The sequence below is a fragment of the Perissodus microlepis genome, chromosome 7 (genome assembly GCF_051167445.1).
Source record: "Perissodus microlepis isolate ML-2025 ecotype Zambia chromosome 7, ASM5116744v1, whole genome shotgun sequence".
In the NCBI taxonomy this organism is placed as follows: domain Eukaryota; kingdom Metazoa; phylum Chordata; class Actinopteri; order Cichliformes; family Cichlidae; genus Perissodus; species Perissodus microlepis.
The window spans coordinates 2,277,972-2,293,996 of NC_140467.1; the positions used below are offsets into that span (position 1 = coordinate 2,277,972).

Genomic DNA, 16,025 nt, shown 5'->3' on the forward strand with positions numbered 1-16,025 from the left:
GAGTGTGAAAAAAATGAAAAGAAAGTTTGGCTCCTTGGAGAGATAAAATGTAATTTCACAGTCAACTTACTGTGATATATTATTTCACAACAATGGGGTGTGGGCTGATATGAGCCCTGCTTGGCACCTGTACAGAGCACTTAGAACATCAGCGATGGTTCTCCAGAGACGCTGGTCATATGTAATTGTGTGTGTGTGTGTGCGTGTGTGTGTAGGCGTGGGCTAAATTATCCCCAAAAATCACCTGAATGGAGCTACCAGGAGGGTCCAGCCCACTGGGTCAAAGCGAGCACAATCAACTGGAAAATATAAGCAGTTGTAACAAAAAAAAACAAATCTAATTTTTTTAGTGTTATTTAATAGGAAATAATATTTCCAGTCTGTGATTTCATGTCGTTGTGTATTGAGCTTTAGTGGGAATAAGCAGCAGGTGTAGATAAACCCAAGCGCAGGAAGAATAAATAAAATCTATTTCTACCCCATCCTTTGACATATTTGCAACACAACAGTTCAGCCAAATGAAAGAATCCAAACATCATTTATTCCAGTAGCTGCGCTCCCTCGTTGCTCGCACTTTACACAGAGTCTTATCCAAGAACATGTTACAGCAGTGATGGATGCCTCGTGCTTCATTAGCTGCAGTCTGTCCTGGGAATCACTTACACAATATCAAACAGCTTTGGCCAGAAATCTAATGAGGCAAACAGCAGATGGCGAGAGTTACGTCATGTGAGAAATGCTCTCATTTCAATTCAAAACATAATATCGACTAACATCCGCTCAGCGGTTCTTCTGGAGCTGCTGGTTTTTGAACATTTATTAAACACGCCAAGTATCGAGGACAGATTTAAATGAAATTCTCACAAATATATAATCGATCGAAACAGCAGAACAACAGAACCGGTGGGCGTGTCCCCATCGCTTAATCACAGTTTGCTGGCCTTCTGAAACTGGGACACGAAGCCGAGCACCTGATCTGACGCTGTGATGACCTTATTCTGAAGGTAACGCGCGCTGTTTTTAGACGTCTCGTTCAGGAAGTAACGATAGTTCACCATGATGCCGCAGGAGTTGGCCACACCCCTGGGGCTGGTGTCGGCACGCCAGTTGAGCCGCCACATTGTAGCGCCATTTTGCAGGTGGAAGTTAGCCACTGGATTGAGAGCATAGCCGCGCCGCTTCTCCCCGTACAGGTACCAGGCGCACAGACGCATCAGAACAGGCTCCAGGACTCCGCACAATCTCTCTGAACGCATCCACTCGTTAGAGCTGAGGAGCTTGCGAAGGGAATCCACGGTCGGGGTCCCCGGGGTCGAATCGGTGGCATGTTGTATCTCCTTCCACTCTTCCTCAGAGAGCAGATCAAATGCACGGCCCTCCTTCCTGCACTGGCTGAGCAGGCCTTGAAGCCAAGCGGAGAAGCCTGGAATGGGTGACAGGCTGGAGAACTGGGCCATGACAGGGAACTCGCTCTGGAAGGCAGAAGAGAGGCACAGAGTTATACCCATGACCTATTTACATCCAGTCGAATTTCATTCATTCAAAAAGGCCTGTGCATTTAAGGCTGCAGCACTGTTTTTACAGTATGTACAATCATGTGCATTAATGCAGTAAAAGCCGTAAAATAGCCTCAACCTTTCCAAACAGGCGGAAAGAAGAAAAGAAATCATTTGAAAAATCCAAACTGGGGATGCAAAGAGGAAACAGAGAGACCACGTATGAGGCAGCACAGATCTTATCTTTACTAGAATGTAAAGGTCACCAGTTTTGCAGCAGTGGAAAAAGGAGTGACGAACACTCACCTCAGCATCAAAACACCCACCAAAAGAAATGTTTGTTCCCAGGCAGCTGCTCGGGCCTTTAGCTCCTCAGAGAGGGACAGCACTGCAAATCAGCTCCTCTGCTTCATGATCCTGCCCTCCTGATGGAGATGGATGACCCTCTCTGTCCTTACCTCCCTCTTATTCCATCCACCTCCTCTGTCCCTTGCACCTTTAATACCTGTCCTTTTCTTTCAACAGCCGCCCCCGCGTGTCTCTGCCTCCTGTTGTCTGCCCACACATGAACCAGTCACCCACCCACTCACCCATCTCACAAGTCCTCTTCCACCCCACTACCTCTCTACTTTCACAAAAACGCTCCCCCTCCCCTCCCCGGCCCATCTTCGTGCTTCGGCGTCTAGGTTGATAAGTGACGGAGCAAATGTGGCAGGCAGAGAAGTGAAAGGCTGCCGATGAAAGTGTCAGACAAACCCTGGAGGGACACGTCGCTGTCTGTGTGCCTTGTTCTGCAACATTGTTTCTATTCCCCCCTTGATCTCGACCCCCTCGGCCCCTTTTACACTAAAAGCCAACCTTCTCACTCTCAGCGTCCTGCTGCCTTTGTACTTCTTTGCACTTCCTTATTCTAACCTCTACTTTTAACTACTGCCTGTTAGGAGTGGGCAGTGTTTACAGAACAGGAAGGTACCCCGAATCAGGACAGAAACAGTAAGAAAGGAGGAAAAAGAAACTGGGAGGATAGAATATAGAAGAAAAGACGGAGCGGTGCCAGAACTACGCTCCAGGGTCCAATCTACAAAGACAAGCAGGGCGTCCTCTTTACCTTAAATCACCACGGTGACCTTTTCTTTTCCCCTCTGTCATCTATCAGTCATCAGAGTGCTCCCTCTGTGCTACGCTGCTCCTCTCTTCACCTTTACAAACGCTAAAGAAGCCAAGCTGAGAAACCTCTGCCACAGCTGGCTTTGAAGTAAAGCACTGCAGTCACTCGTCAGGGTCACGGGTACGATTCCCATTCATGGAAAACTGTCCAGAAGATTTCTTGAAGCCAAACAGAAGAATACATTCTGCCTCCCTGAAGTATCACTGTATTAAAGCCTTTTATAGCATGTTGGAAACACCGACTCTGGTCGAGGAACCACGTGCAGATGAAACCAGTGCTTTCACGCTCTGCCCTGAACAGGCAAACACACGTTTATGGTTTTTCTCCCTCTTTTCTGCCATGAAGCAAAAATTTCAATACACCAGAGTGAAGATTCCTCCGAGTTTTAGGAGACGACCTGACAAACCCTCACCCTTCTTCTTCTCTCCGCTGGCCCTCCGTAAGTTTTCAGAATTCATTTTGAGATTTTGCTTTGCACTTCTAAAACACATCTAGGTCTGGCCCCGAGCTACGTGGCAGAAATATTAACCCCATAAGAGCCCATCTGCAGCTTTCAGCTCCTCAGTTAGAGCTTTTCTGGCTGTTTTAAGGCAGCGGCTTAAATCCAACCGTGCTTTTGCCACCAGGGCTACTCAGCTTTTTCATGACCTGCCTGAGGAGATAAGGAGTGCTGAATCTGTGCCTTCTTTTAAATCACTTTTTAAATACATTTTGTAGAGACTTAGTTTATAAAGTATTTGGTATATGAAGCAGTTGATATTATCATGATGATAAATAAAATCCCTAAAGCTAAAGACAGCTAGAGCTAAAAGCTTAAGTTAGTTACTTAGTTAATTATAATTCTTGCTGTATACATGAATAAATAGCATAATTAGCCAATTTATCAGTGCATCCATACTTGTGCCCCCCGCGACCCTGAAAAGGATAAGCGGAAGGATGGATGCATGAAACGATATATTTTTAGACATAAGTTGTAACGGCCGCCGTTTTCTTTGTGAGTATTTATTACACGGCGTGCCGCGGGGAAAAGCCTGTTCTAACGTTTGAGTCTAAGGTTTATTTTGTAGCACCTGAGGCCCTTTTTTTGCTTCTCATCCGTAAACACTCTGCATACTCGTTCATGTGATTCAGTTTATTTTGAAAAGTCTCAACAGGATCTTGAGCTTTATTGTGAAAGGTTTATGTGGAACATACACAAGCGGATACGCGATGGTTTTACCGTCATGTTGCTAACGACAATGCATAAAAACAGGCGCTTGTCCGTCTGCAGTGTGGTTATATAAAATATAAGAGAAAGAGAGAACTTTAATAAATGAATAAAGCCACTACAGTCACCATCAAAACCATGAAAAAATATTGCCGTAAACAGTTTATTTTGTGACACCACGAAACAAACGATAGATGTTTTTATATATATCGTTATATAACAGCCCTACCTACTGTTATGAGATAACTAGTTACAGTGACACTGTGCTAATGATGCTACACCCTCATCCAACAACAACCCATATCTGTCTACATGAAAATGGATTTAGAAATATTTTGGAACTTTTTTCGATCTGTCTGATTTGTTGTCTGTTACAGTTCACACCCACCTGCTAACTTCCACCTGTTCTTTCTAATAATGTTTGATCTGTTGTTCAGTATGTCTAATAGAGTATACAGGCAGGCACAGATGTATACATCTATAGTAGTTCGCTGCTATAAACATACAAGCAGTTATTTCCTCATTTAAACTGCCAGCTCTCTTCTTCAACGTTGCTTCGTTGCTCTGGAACGATTCCAAAGCTCAAGATCTTTAAGATTGCTTAGTGTGAGTCCCGTTCAGACCGCTTTCACTTACACTTCTGCCACGGTGGCTGGACATCCTTCAGCGTGTCAAATTTAGATTTTTCCTGTATCCGACTGCCAGGGTGGGTGCTGAGTCAAAAAAGCCCCCACACAGACCACACAGCCACCATCTCAGCTCCCGTATATTACAGTAGAAGGTCAGTAAGCAGTATCGTTTTGCTAATCAACTTTCGTGTGCACAACCCTGTGAAGACCAAAAAACCACCTCCTGACCTGACGGCCTGCATATCTGCTCGTATGCATGCGTGCAAATAGTCAGAGCAGCACTTCCAGGTAGACATTTATAACTAATAGCAGCAGGAAAAGTGGTCAAGAGGAGATGAAAGGACAGAGACAGGTGTCTCACAACTGTTAAGCTACTTTCTCTTTGCAGATAGAAAGGAGACAGAAATCTGCATTAGGAGGCTGGAAGAGCTATAACAGCACAAGTCAGAGGAAGTGAAAGAGTCTGTGATGTACCGTTATTTATTTTGTTCCAGTTCCTGTTTCTTCCGTTTCTTTTGTTTCTTTACTTTATTAAAGTCTCGTTTCTGTAAAGCTGAAAAGCTCTTGCACGCCTTCACGAATGCAGAATCCACATCTTTAAGGCTTCTACAAAACAATGCAATATAACATCGGTGACGTGCGACACCCAAACTCTTACTGCCGACGCAGAAAACACAAAACCATATCTGCGCTGCTCACTCAACCGTATGCTTCCATTAATAACAATGACAATAAGCAAACCACTTGCAGACATCAAAACAGTCAGTTTGTATGGATAAATAAAATGAAAACACTTTAAACCTGATTTTCTTTTTTTATGAGGATACGCTATGAAAAGCTATTTCCCAGCTGTTGATGAGAGAAGCTTTTGATCTTCCATTCAGTGTTCCAATCGTTTAACAAGTGCGAGCTAGAGTGGTCCAACACAAAGAGCTCTTCTGTGCTTATTGAGAGGGATGGATGAGATGTTAGTACTGCCTGTCAGCTGAGTACTTCTCTGTTTATGTATACATGCATTCAGGCGCTATTGCAAGTGGGAGATTTATGATTCAGCACTAAGAATAAAAAAAGGATGTAAATGTAAGAAAGTAGGTCAGCTGGACAACACCTGAAGAAAGGGAGGAGCTCTGTGTCATGTGTGCGTTCACGATAAGGCGTTATTATCTAGCTGTAATGGAAAGGTTGAGAAGCGTCACTGACGTGCCTCGCTACATCCTGGTTATATTTACATAACACATGTTTACTTAACCTTGCTGCATCTCTTTCATTGACACTTATCTGGAATGTCATCGGTATTTTAAACAGGTACCGGCATTTTAATTAGCAGAATTAACCAAAAATGTTTTGCTCTCATCCCATCAACGGGAACACTGAGGCATTTCAAAATAATTCGATCATATCCTCAAAGACAATTCAAGTTTTAGTAGCTGCAACTGAGCCAAGGTAAACTCTGTCAGTCTACAAATGTGAAAATGTGATTGTTTGTTGTATATAAGCACCTGCAGCCCACGTTCGCTTACCTGCAATTCACGCACCACCCTCTTGATGAGGACATTGCCCAGTTCCACCCCTTGCAGGCCAGCTTGTGTTGAAGAGATCGAGTAGAAGATAGCTGAATTGATCTTATTCACGTCTTCGTCTGAGTCCAGGGTGACAAACTCACGAACAATACTCTGAGAAAAAAGAACGAGAGAAGATCATTTTTTCTTTAGGCTGCAGTAAGGAAGACAAATCCTGCACTACTCATGCAGCTGTAAACCCATTTTCAGTGTTCTTAGCTGCTGAGCTGCTGTCAGGGCAAGTTTCACTACAACTATTTGAGAGCCGCTGGGGCAGAACTGTGGAAATCATTGCACAATTTTACACTGTGAAATATTCTTGGATTTCAGTGTTGTGAAAACCGCCTTTAGCTCGCACAAAAACAAAAAGAAGCGATTGCTGAGCATAAAGCTTTGTTTAAACAGGGATGTGCCGTTACAAGGCCTTGGCCGTGATGTTTCTTCATACTGGTCACGTGACAGGAGGACCGACACAGTAAATCCCAGACGTGTAACTGTCTTCTACGCTTTAATAAAGGGACACAAACCGTTACAGCAGCCTCCGGCTACTGAGTCTAACCTGTATGTTATCAGAGATGTCTTCAGTCAGAGCCACGTGGAGTACAACCAAGGGCTCTCCCGGCATGGCAGCATGGGTGAAGGCATAGCAGCGTCGGTACGGTCCCACTCTGCGCTTCAGGTCGGTCCAGTTTCTTACAGGGTGCACTGCCTCATACCTGGGAGAAGGCAGGCTCATGGTTACCTCCAAAGTCCTTGGTTACCGATATGATAAGTTATTAGTTACACGCCTCCAGCTTAAATAATCACAGCAGCTTAAAAAAACTCAGTGTCCTTTTTGCAGCACAGGATCCTTCAGCTCAGACGGAGGTCGACAAAAGCGGCGTCTCATTCGGGCGGCTCAAAGAACCACCACAAGTGGGTCTGATTAGCTGCGTCGAGCCAGTTAGCTTTGAATGACATTTTCCCCATTTTTCATTCAAAGATAAAAGTGTTGTGTTACTCAATTTCAAATATTACGTTTTTAATTGCAACGGTTTGCAAAAGACCTTCTTTTTCTGCTATTCTAACATAAAATAGCCAAATTAATATAAAGCTAAATACAGGCGTTACAAAGTCTTAATTAAAGTGATTACTAACGTTTATGTTTGCAAACTTTTACATCAAACTGGCTGCTGTGAAAGATCTTTATAGCAATAGCTTCACATGGGGCGCTTAATAGGGCTCCTATTAATATTATACTAGATTATATAAACTATGTTGCCCATTTAGCTAATTTCACTGCAATATTTTGAGGACTACCTTGTTTACCCGCCTTCTAAAGTGCACCTGATTTCTGTACAGTGGGAATAGGAAGTGAAATGACTCCCCCTAGAGCCTGGAGTAAAGCTATATACAGTTATATTCTAATACTAATCATTTCCAAAACCTGTAGCTGAATCTTTAGGTAAAGATAAAAGAGAGAAATGCACAGCTAGTCGGACTGCTTTAAATACATTAATCAGCTGTAGCACCTTCTCCCAACAAGTACTTCAAACTAGTGTGTGCAAGCAGGTGTGTGTTTTTACCTCCCTTTGTCATGCTACAGCAGCCCTGTCCACGTGTTTAAATGCTCATGAAGTTCATTTAAGCACGTGGACAAGCCCGCTGTCCCTATGGTTACTGAGGAGGGGTTAAGTAAACAGTCATTTTTTAAACTGTGCTGTTTAATGTGCTTCAGGGAAGAAGAAAAAACAGCCTGCGATGCGATTCTACAGTTAAAGATGAGGAACAACACTGCGTGGGTCGCAGTAATGCCCTTACTGGCTGATCTTCTGCAGGATCTCGCAGGGGGACTGCCAGGTGATTCTCTCGAGTCGCAGCAGACCTACAGAGAACCACTCAGACAGCAAGCTCTTCAGCGCACCATTCAGGTCCTGTGGGAGAAAAAGGTGAGCGTTTAGCTGTAACAGCCACATCCAGCTGATAATTGAAACATTCGCCACATTCTTTCTGTTTCAGAGAGCAGCTCAGCAGCTGCTCTGTCAAGTAAATATAGTACAAGAAAAAGAAGGTCACCGCATCCACAATATTGAGTAATGCAAGCACTAACTAAATGTCATTTCACTGTTGCAGTGAAAAGTTGGGAGTGGAAAATAAAATACTGTCTTTTCTATTCCTATTAAGAACTGGATAAATACAGGCTTCACAACCCCGTGACCTGTTTTATTAGGAACTCACAAACTAGAGCAGCGCCGCAGCTGAAGTTTGTCTGTGGCGATGAACAATTCATGGCCACATCTTAGACACTGTGCCTGGATGTGTGCTCCTTTGGGTGTCGGTATACAGTTTGAATGTTTTCACATTATGAATAGTGATTTGTTCGAGCTTGCAATAAGCGCAGAAGGGGCACTTCAATAAGCAACTTGCCATTTGAAAGCAGGCCTGTCCTCCAACAAAGGTCAGACTTCATTTAAAGCAAATCTCTTGCAAACACACAAACAAGCTCACAAGGTGCACACACTCAGGCACATAAATAGAGCTTATATTGGCTGTTTCATAGGATGGCTTCTCTTCAGGCTTACTTTAATGCCAGCTTGTCAATCATAATAAAAGCTAATACAAACAAGCACAACTACAGTCACGGTGTAAAAGCCAGTGGCTGAAATTCTCCACGAGCAGCGATCGAATCCAAAGCTAACAGCATTTGAAATTCATTCCCACATATAAGCATCAGGCCCCGCATTATTCAGCTGTGCGGTTGAGAAGTTTCAGACTAGAAGATTCTGTTGAGCAAAGAGCAAATCAAAAGTAACCCTGAAATAAAATTTTAGCAAAACTTCAATTTCGACTTATTTCATAGTATATATGTGTTCCTCAGACTTCACAAGCTGCCAGAAGTGAAATAATCTACAATAGCTGATACGCACATCAACAACGCCGTGAGGGAATAGCAGCCGCTGGCTTGGGCAGCCAATTTTCACCCACACAAAAGAGAGGTCAACCTGGGATGTGTATTCCATTGACCCAGCAGAAGATGGAGTCTTTAGAAATGGAAGAGTGCATCATTCAAGGCCTCGAGTTAGGAGAGAGGGAGAGAGGGATGGCAGAAAGAAAGGGCAGGGGTAAAAAAGAAAATCCTGCAACCCATTAAAAAGAAAATGAAGCGACACTTTTTGACACTGGAGCCGTATCAATGCGGCTGGGCGCTGATGCTGTAAGGTGATACAGCCTCTGCTACAAGCAGCCTCTCTACCTCGAGCTGGAGTTATTTTGTGACTATACAGTGAGCCAGCATGAGCTGCCTGCACAAGGCCAGATGACCACTGACTGTCCAAGTGTTTCAAAGGTCAGTCAGAGCCTGCCAGTACCTTTGCTCCAGCAGGGCGCGTGCCATTTGTAAGCTTGTGCGTCGAAGGGGAAAAAATAGTCCCGCTGACACGTGCACCCCCAGGGAGCCAACTAACACGATATCCTTGACATGTCCTAACCAGTGTTGGGCAAGTTACTTTGAAAAAGTCATTAATTATAGTTACTAGTTACTTCTTCAAAAACGTAACTGAGTTAGTAACTGAGTTACAATATTCTAAAAGTAATTAATTATTGAAAAGTAACTATTACGTTACTTTAAAAAAAACGTTTAACCCCCTGGGCTCCAGGGTATAATTGGTCATTTTTCACTACGTTTGATGTTTCCTCCACATTTCACCTTTAAAAACTATTTCCTTTGCCTTGTTTGGTATCATCAGCACAACCTCACGTGTCTGAATTTACAGTTATGTTTTCATTTTGACAAACTGTATTAACACAATTGATCTAAAATCAGACAAAAAACATAAAATCAGAGTAGAAAAGGTGATATTTTTTACTGTAACAACCACAAACATGCTTATTGAATCATATTTCATAACTTTAAATGCAAATATTAATTGTCAATTTTAAAATCTATGTACAACCTATGTACAAGTTTTGCAAACAACAAAGTTATTTGCAGCCATTTACCTTTTACTCCTTTTTCAATAAGATGCCACAAATTATTTGTGCCACTCCAAATATTTCTGTGCACTATAAAGGAGAACATCACAGCCTGATACCTGCAGGTCTGACAGCAGCAGGTGTGTCACTGCTGTGTCTACCTGGAGACAGCAGTCGCCTCATTGTTCTGACACACAACACAAAACTATCCACAACACTACACACTAACTACACAAGACAACACATTAACACTCCAAACACGCTAAACGTCACAAATCTCTCACATCTCAAAACTCGCTCTCTCTCTCTCTCACTGTCACTCCTAAAACTTCCGCCTCTTCCTAAACGACCAAATGTCATGTTTCCATATCATTTTTTGATTGGTCGACATGGTGCATTTTTCCACCAACACGAACAGGCTGGTTTTTGTTTTGTTGTTGTTGTTTTTTGCTCATAAGCAGAGAGTGTTGCTGCGCTGTCCTTAGACAGTAAACGTGACGAAACTATTGAGGGAAAACAGCCGTATATCTTGTTTATCATGACTCTGGTTTTACGTGGCCCATCAACACAGTTTATAAACTGGTATAAATCACCTTGTTGCTTTGTCTTTAAGTGGTCATGTGATTGTCTTACCACGACTACTTTATTCTTCCTCAGTCAAACAGCAGCACTCGTGCGATTGTTTTGCCCCCTGAGCTCCAGGTGTTGTGCCAGAAAGTGATCGCCGCCCGCGGGAGCGCGCAGCTGCTTAAAGCTGTAGCGTCCAGATTACTTACAGCTACTTCTGTGCAACTGATATAAAGTGCGGTAAACTGAACACAGCTTCAACCATCTGTTTGTTGAAAAATAGTAACGTGACCGCATTTTCTTGTTAGTAACGGTAACGGCGTTGTAACGATAGGAATAGTAATTAGTTAGATTACTCGTTACTGCAAAAAGTAACGCCGTTACTTGTAACGCCGTTATTCCCATGACTGGTCCTAACATCTTCCAGTTGCAGTTTGGGTGAACACAAATGGGCCTGAAGCAAAAAGGTGAGAGGGAACATCAAAAGTCAATATGCAAATCCAACTAATCGAATAAAAGAGAACCACAGCGACTTGGTCTTGGGTACATTTAAAAAGTGAATGTACCCAAGACTTGTATGCTGTACTGTAGTTCTACAGTCATTACCATATTCTGATTGCAAGGTCTCCCTTGGTATGCACATACCTTCAACGCAGGTACTAAAAGCTTCACGTTGGCTGTGACCTTTTCTCATTTTTTAGCTCAATCAATGCAGGCGGTAACAACAAGCAAAGATTACGAGGCACCAACAAAACCAACGTTTACAGTGCTGAAAGGAAGTCGGTACTCTGTTGGCAACTTAGACCTTTTTAAGCTACACAGGCTCTCAGTGGTCCTGGGTTATTGAGATTAAGCACATCTGAACCACGTTAGAGCAGGAACGGTGCAATCGGGGTCTTTAAAAAACATATCAGCCAGTAGCACTTAACACGTGAAAACACATGATTGCAAGGTCAAAGGCATATGCACTTTCAATGCTTTCCAAAGCAAAACATAGAAGCTGAAGATGACTAAAGTAGGCTTTCATAAAATAGCTGCTTATGATACCAGAAAAAGACATTTTAGCTGAACTATAATAGCTTTTGATTGTGGTTTTCTAATTTTGATTCACATATTTCAGCACAAGAATTTTACAGATCAGCAGCTTCCTTTTTATGTAGTATGTTGGAGAATCGGGGGGGAAATCATTTTCATGAGCAACATAAAGAAAAATGTGGGTTTTTAACACAAAACTAAACAGAGATGTTAATGAGGTTTTATCAAATGTTGAGACTGAGAAAGATTTGCTCATTCTGAGCTTGATGCCCGCAAGCCAAACTTATAAAAGAAAAAGTTGGAACTTATATGAAGGCTGGAAAGACGTGCAATGCTTAATAAAAAAAAGAAAAAGCAGAAGAGAAAGAAAGTACCTCAGCGTGATGGCTTATTACTGAAAGGCATCCGTCTTTTAGCCCTTTAATAAATATAGTGAAGTACACTCACAAAGTGCCAGTACTTTCATTCCCATCTAGATTTCTTTAAAATAGCACCCTGTGCGCCTTCAAAGACTTGGAGTTGAGAGCACTGCTACGCTGTATCTTAAAGGAAGAAAAGCACCTGTTGGAACATGATTGGATTAAAGAGGAGTCCCGGAGAGACCGTCTTTCATAAGTGAAAATGTGGAGAGGTTTGCCACTTTGCGAATGACTGCACAGGCAAACAATTCAGCTATTTTAGAATAACCTTTCTCAACATAAAACTGCAAAGAATTTGTGGATTTCATCATGTTTGGTACAAAACCTGAATATAACAAATAAAAATAGGGTTAATTAATTATTAATTATGATGGCTGACTACAAAAACCAGTTCAAACTCAGGAAAGAAAAACGCTGTGCCCGAACTTGTATAACACAGACTAAAGTTAAATGCATGCCTGCGGTCTGAAATTTTAAAGTCGTGGATGTTGCATTCTCTTGGTGTCATAATTGACCTTTTTATCAGCATCTGATTGTATAGGCAGGCACTGGTCTACATGATATGGTCTACATCTATACCATTACTGCTGAATGATATATGCAGGTTTACTTTAAGACAATATCTTTCTTCATTGAAGACATATGCCTGACCCAACGTTTTGGAATCTGCTGCTGGCATCAAGTTTAAAATGAGCACAAACTTATGTGACATTCTGTCTTTGGAATCCTGTAAATGAAATCCATGGTTTAAGCAGTTTGAGCATGATAGCATGCTTACATAACACCAGTGGGTTATTTATAACTCCACTTTCACATCTAATCAGTCTGGGTCCAACATTGAGATCCAGCAGGCATAAAGGAACGCAAGTCAGAGGCTGACATGAAACCGACAGAAAAGTCATCCTGTAAACATACTGCAGTTGCAGGAACTGCCACATAAACAATGCATGTATGTAATTACCAGTACTTGTAACTAACAAAATCATTTTTTATGTTTCTGTTATGTTTAGTTCAGCAGGATGTGTAAGCTCTTTGATCAAGTTGATATTTTCTATGTTTAAATACGATTATTGTTGTAGTTTGAAATAAAAATGTCATCACAAATGTCAAACATTCTCTAGTTTCAGTTTCTTGGTAATCAGAATTTCCATCTTTACTTTTTCCACACCTGACCAGACAATAAGAAAAAGATAAAGCCGATGTTGTAACTGTGGAAAAATCATGAAGAATATGTTACTCTGACAATGTAAATACTCTAAAAAATGTAAGTTAAAAAAATCATAACTGCTTTATTTGTTTACATAGCACTAAGGTTCAGTTGATAGACTTTCTAGCACATTACACTGAATGACAGAACAGATATCAGAATCAAACCACTTATGGTAATTTTATTATTGCTATTAGTATCAAATATGGGGCTTTAGATGTGAATACCTCTACAGTGTTTATATCTGTACTCTCAAACTAAGTGCACGAACTACACGCTGACAAACCCACTTAAAAATATTCCACTGTTACCACTTACAGCGTGCATAAGCACTGTTACACCCTAGTGTGAACTGAGAGGTGTGATTATATTGACGCCTGAATGATGAGGCCTGTGAGACTGCCTTTACGGTTAAATGCGCTGCCAGAAATGTACCATTATAAGTGGGCAAAGAACATGGGATCGGTGTAATGGGATCTTTAAGGGTTTCTTTCCGCCGCCTTTTCTTTAAAGTCCGTTTTAACTGTCTTCAAAGGATGCATTCAAAATATTCATTACATGCCTGATTAATATTCAGTTCTTTCCCTTTGTAGCTACGGCAGAGAAGTTCTTATTCATCTATAGAATTAAACATTTTAAAGTCTTTTTTAAACACGAGAGATTTCCAGCAACAGTGGAAGACAGCTCTGATCAGCTGAGCTGTCCATCCAGAACACGCAGGAAGTCTGAAGAAAGCTCTGAAATTGAGCTTGACAGTGTTTTTTGTCCCAAACAAGCCCCCGTCTAATCAATATGTTAAACAATCATACACTAAGAATGAATAAAAAAGGACTCGTTAATTACATGGTTAGTAAGGGGGAGTTAACTGGGGCAAAGGTGCACTGAACCCGTGATGAAATATGAACCGGGGGGGGGGGGGGGGCAGCGCACAGGCTGCAGTGTGCAGGCGGCTATACTGTAGCTACCGTTGGATGCTGTCAGGTTATGTCTCATGCAGTGTCTCTACTTGGCAATGTCAAACACATAAACGCGAAAGGTATTTCTTGAGCTCGAGTCAAGCGAGCACCCGTAGAAATGTGAACGAATATTACCCTGATGTGTGGTCTGTCGCTAGCTTTGGACGAGATTATTTCGAGCACATCCGCTCGCAGATCCACAAGAAACTTCACTCCCCCCTCGACTCTGCTTATATGACTGAACAGCTGTTTATAACGGGGAGTCAAGGTGTACCGGAGTCTGTCTTCAGCTAGCAAAATGGTCGCCAAGTCCCGTAATTGAGTGTCCAGTAGCTTCAGTGCGAGCTCCGAAACACTTTTGTGGTCCACCCCGAAGTCTTGTGATAGCTTCGTTAGGAAACAAAGTTTATCTTCCTTATCGAGACTTTTGTAGAAGTACATGAACTCCAGGCTGTTAGTTTCGGGTGGAGGCGGGGATTTGTCCCTCGTTTCGTAGGAAGGTAAAGGTGCAACGACCCTCGATAGTATCTCCTCCATACCGGAGACACCGCCGCGAATATGTGTAGAGTACCGGCGCCTGCAGCGGACGTCCGAGGCCTCTAGAGCCACTCTGAGAAGAGCCCGGTGTCGCCAGCACCTTACACTGCTCCGGAAAGCCAAAATCACGGGATGGGATGTCATTACCGGGGGGAGGTTAAGCTGTCTGGAACCCACGACCAGTTACCACACACAGGAAATCATTTCCGGGTCTCTTAAAGAGACAGTACAACAAATAAAACGCACTAACCCGGTGTTGTGCCAAAAAGTGATCCTATGGACAGAAGTTCAGTTTCTGATGGCACAAAGTTCTGCCCATAGTGATCGCCTGCCAAAAACTGATGTCATATGTTTCCGTGTGTTTTTCATATGTGTAATATCTTTACTTATGTTGGTATTCGGTGGACTTCGGTAATCAGGGTTTACAAATGGGTTATATATAAAATATATAAATTACCTGTTTTTCAAGTATCTTTGTAACTCTGTGTTATTGTACTTAAATTTTAACCAATCCGGTCCTTTTTGTCCACTTTAAATATGTTTACAGAACTATTATTATATTTGTTGCAATGTCTGCTGTCCTCTTGCCCAGATTATTCTTTAAAAAGACATTTTTAATGTCAACGAGATTTTTTTTTAACTGCGTAAATAAAGGCTATATAAAAGTCACTACCAAAAACTGATTGCGGCTTGTACCTTCTTACAGGAATGTTGTTTGTGACTCAAGATGACTTGATATCATGAGGGATACATTTGACATATGTTTCACATATTTTAGAGCAGAGCTTCCCAAAGTGTGGGGCCCGCCCCCTGGGGGGGGGGGGGGGGGGGGGGGGCGCAGAGCCATTGCAGGGGGAAAATATGGTGAAGCAAATCTTCCCTTTGGTTTCACCTGCACAAGAGCCGAGGTAGGTCTCCCCTGCAGAATTAGTTTTCCCTTCATCGGGAGCAGCGCTGGGCTGTTCAAATCACGGACAAACAGTATCCCACATTCTTGATTTTTAGTTCACAAACACTTGTTGTAATGACTAACTACTCCTGACATTTTGGAGATGTTAGCTCTTTATACAGTAAAGTTACAGTGAGATACAAATAACATCAGGCTGATCCTGCCACGATTTGTTCCCCCTGTCTAAATCACGGACAAACAGGATCCCACAGCTGTTTATGTTTTTAAACCCATTTTGCACAGAGAGACATTTTTGAAAAATGTATTGATAGCAATGTTGAATATTATTACACAGGAAAAAACAACTACACGTAAAATAATCACACCGTGACGCCTCTGGCTTTG

General features: G+C 42.3%; 1 protein-coding gene across 1 annotated transcript; it reads right to left on the reverse strand.

Moving 5' to 3' along the window:
- Positions 1-519: 519 nt before the first annotated feature.
- mlycd (malonyl-CoA decarboxylase) lies at positions 520-14,935 on the reverse strand. The gene is made up of 5 exons (XM_084932750.1): positions 14,330-14,935; positions 7,860-7,972; positions 6,619-6,775; positions 6,021-6,173; positions 520-1,472 (listed from the first exon to the last, which is right to left on the reverse strand). The coding sequence occupies exons 1-5, from the start codon at positions 14,873-14,875 to the stop codon at positions 927-929; spliced, it is 1,515 nt and encodes a 504-aa protein (XP_084788876.1). The 5' UTR covers positions 14,876-14,935; the 3' UTR covers positions 520-926.
- Between the last annotated feature and the right edge of the window lie 1,090 nt (positions 14,936-16,025).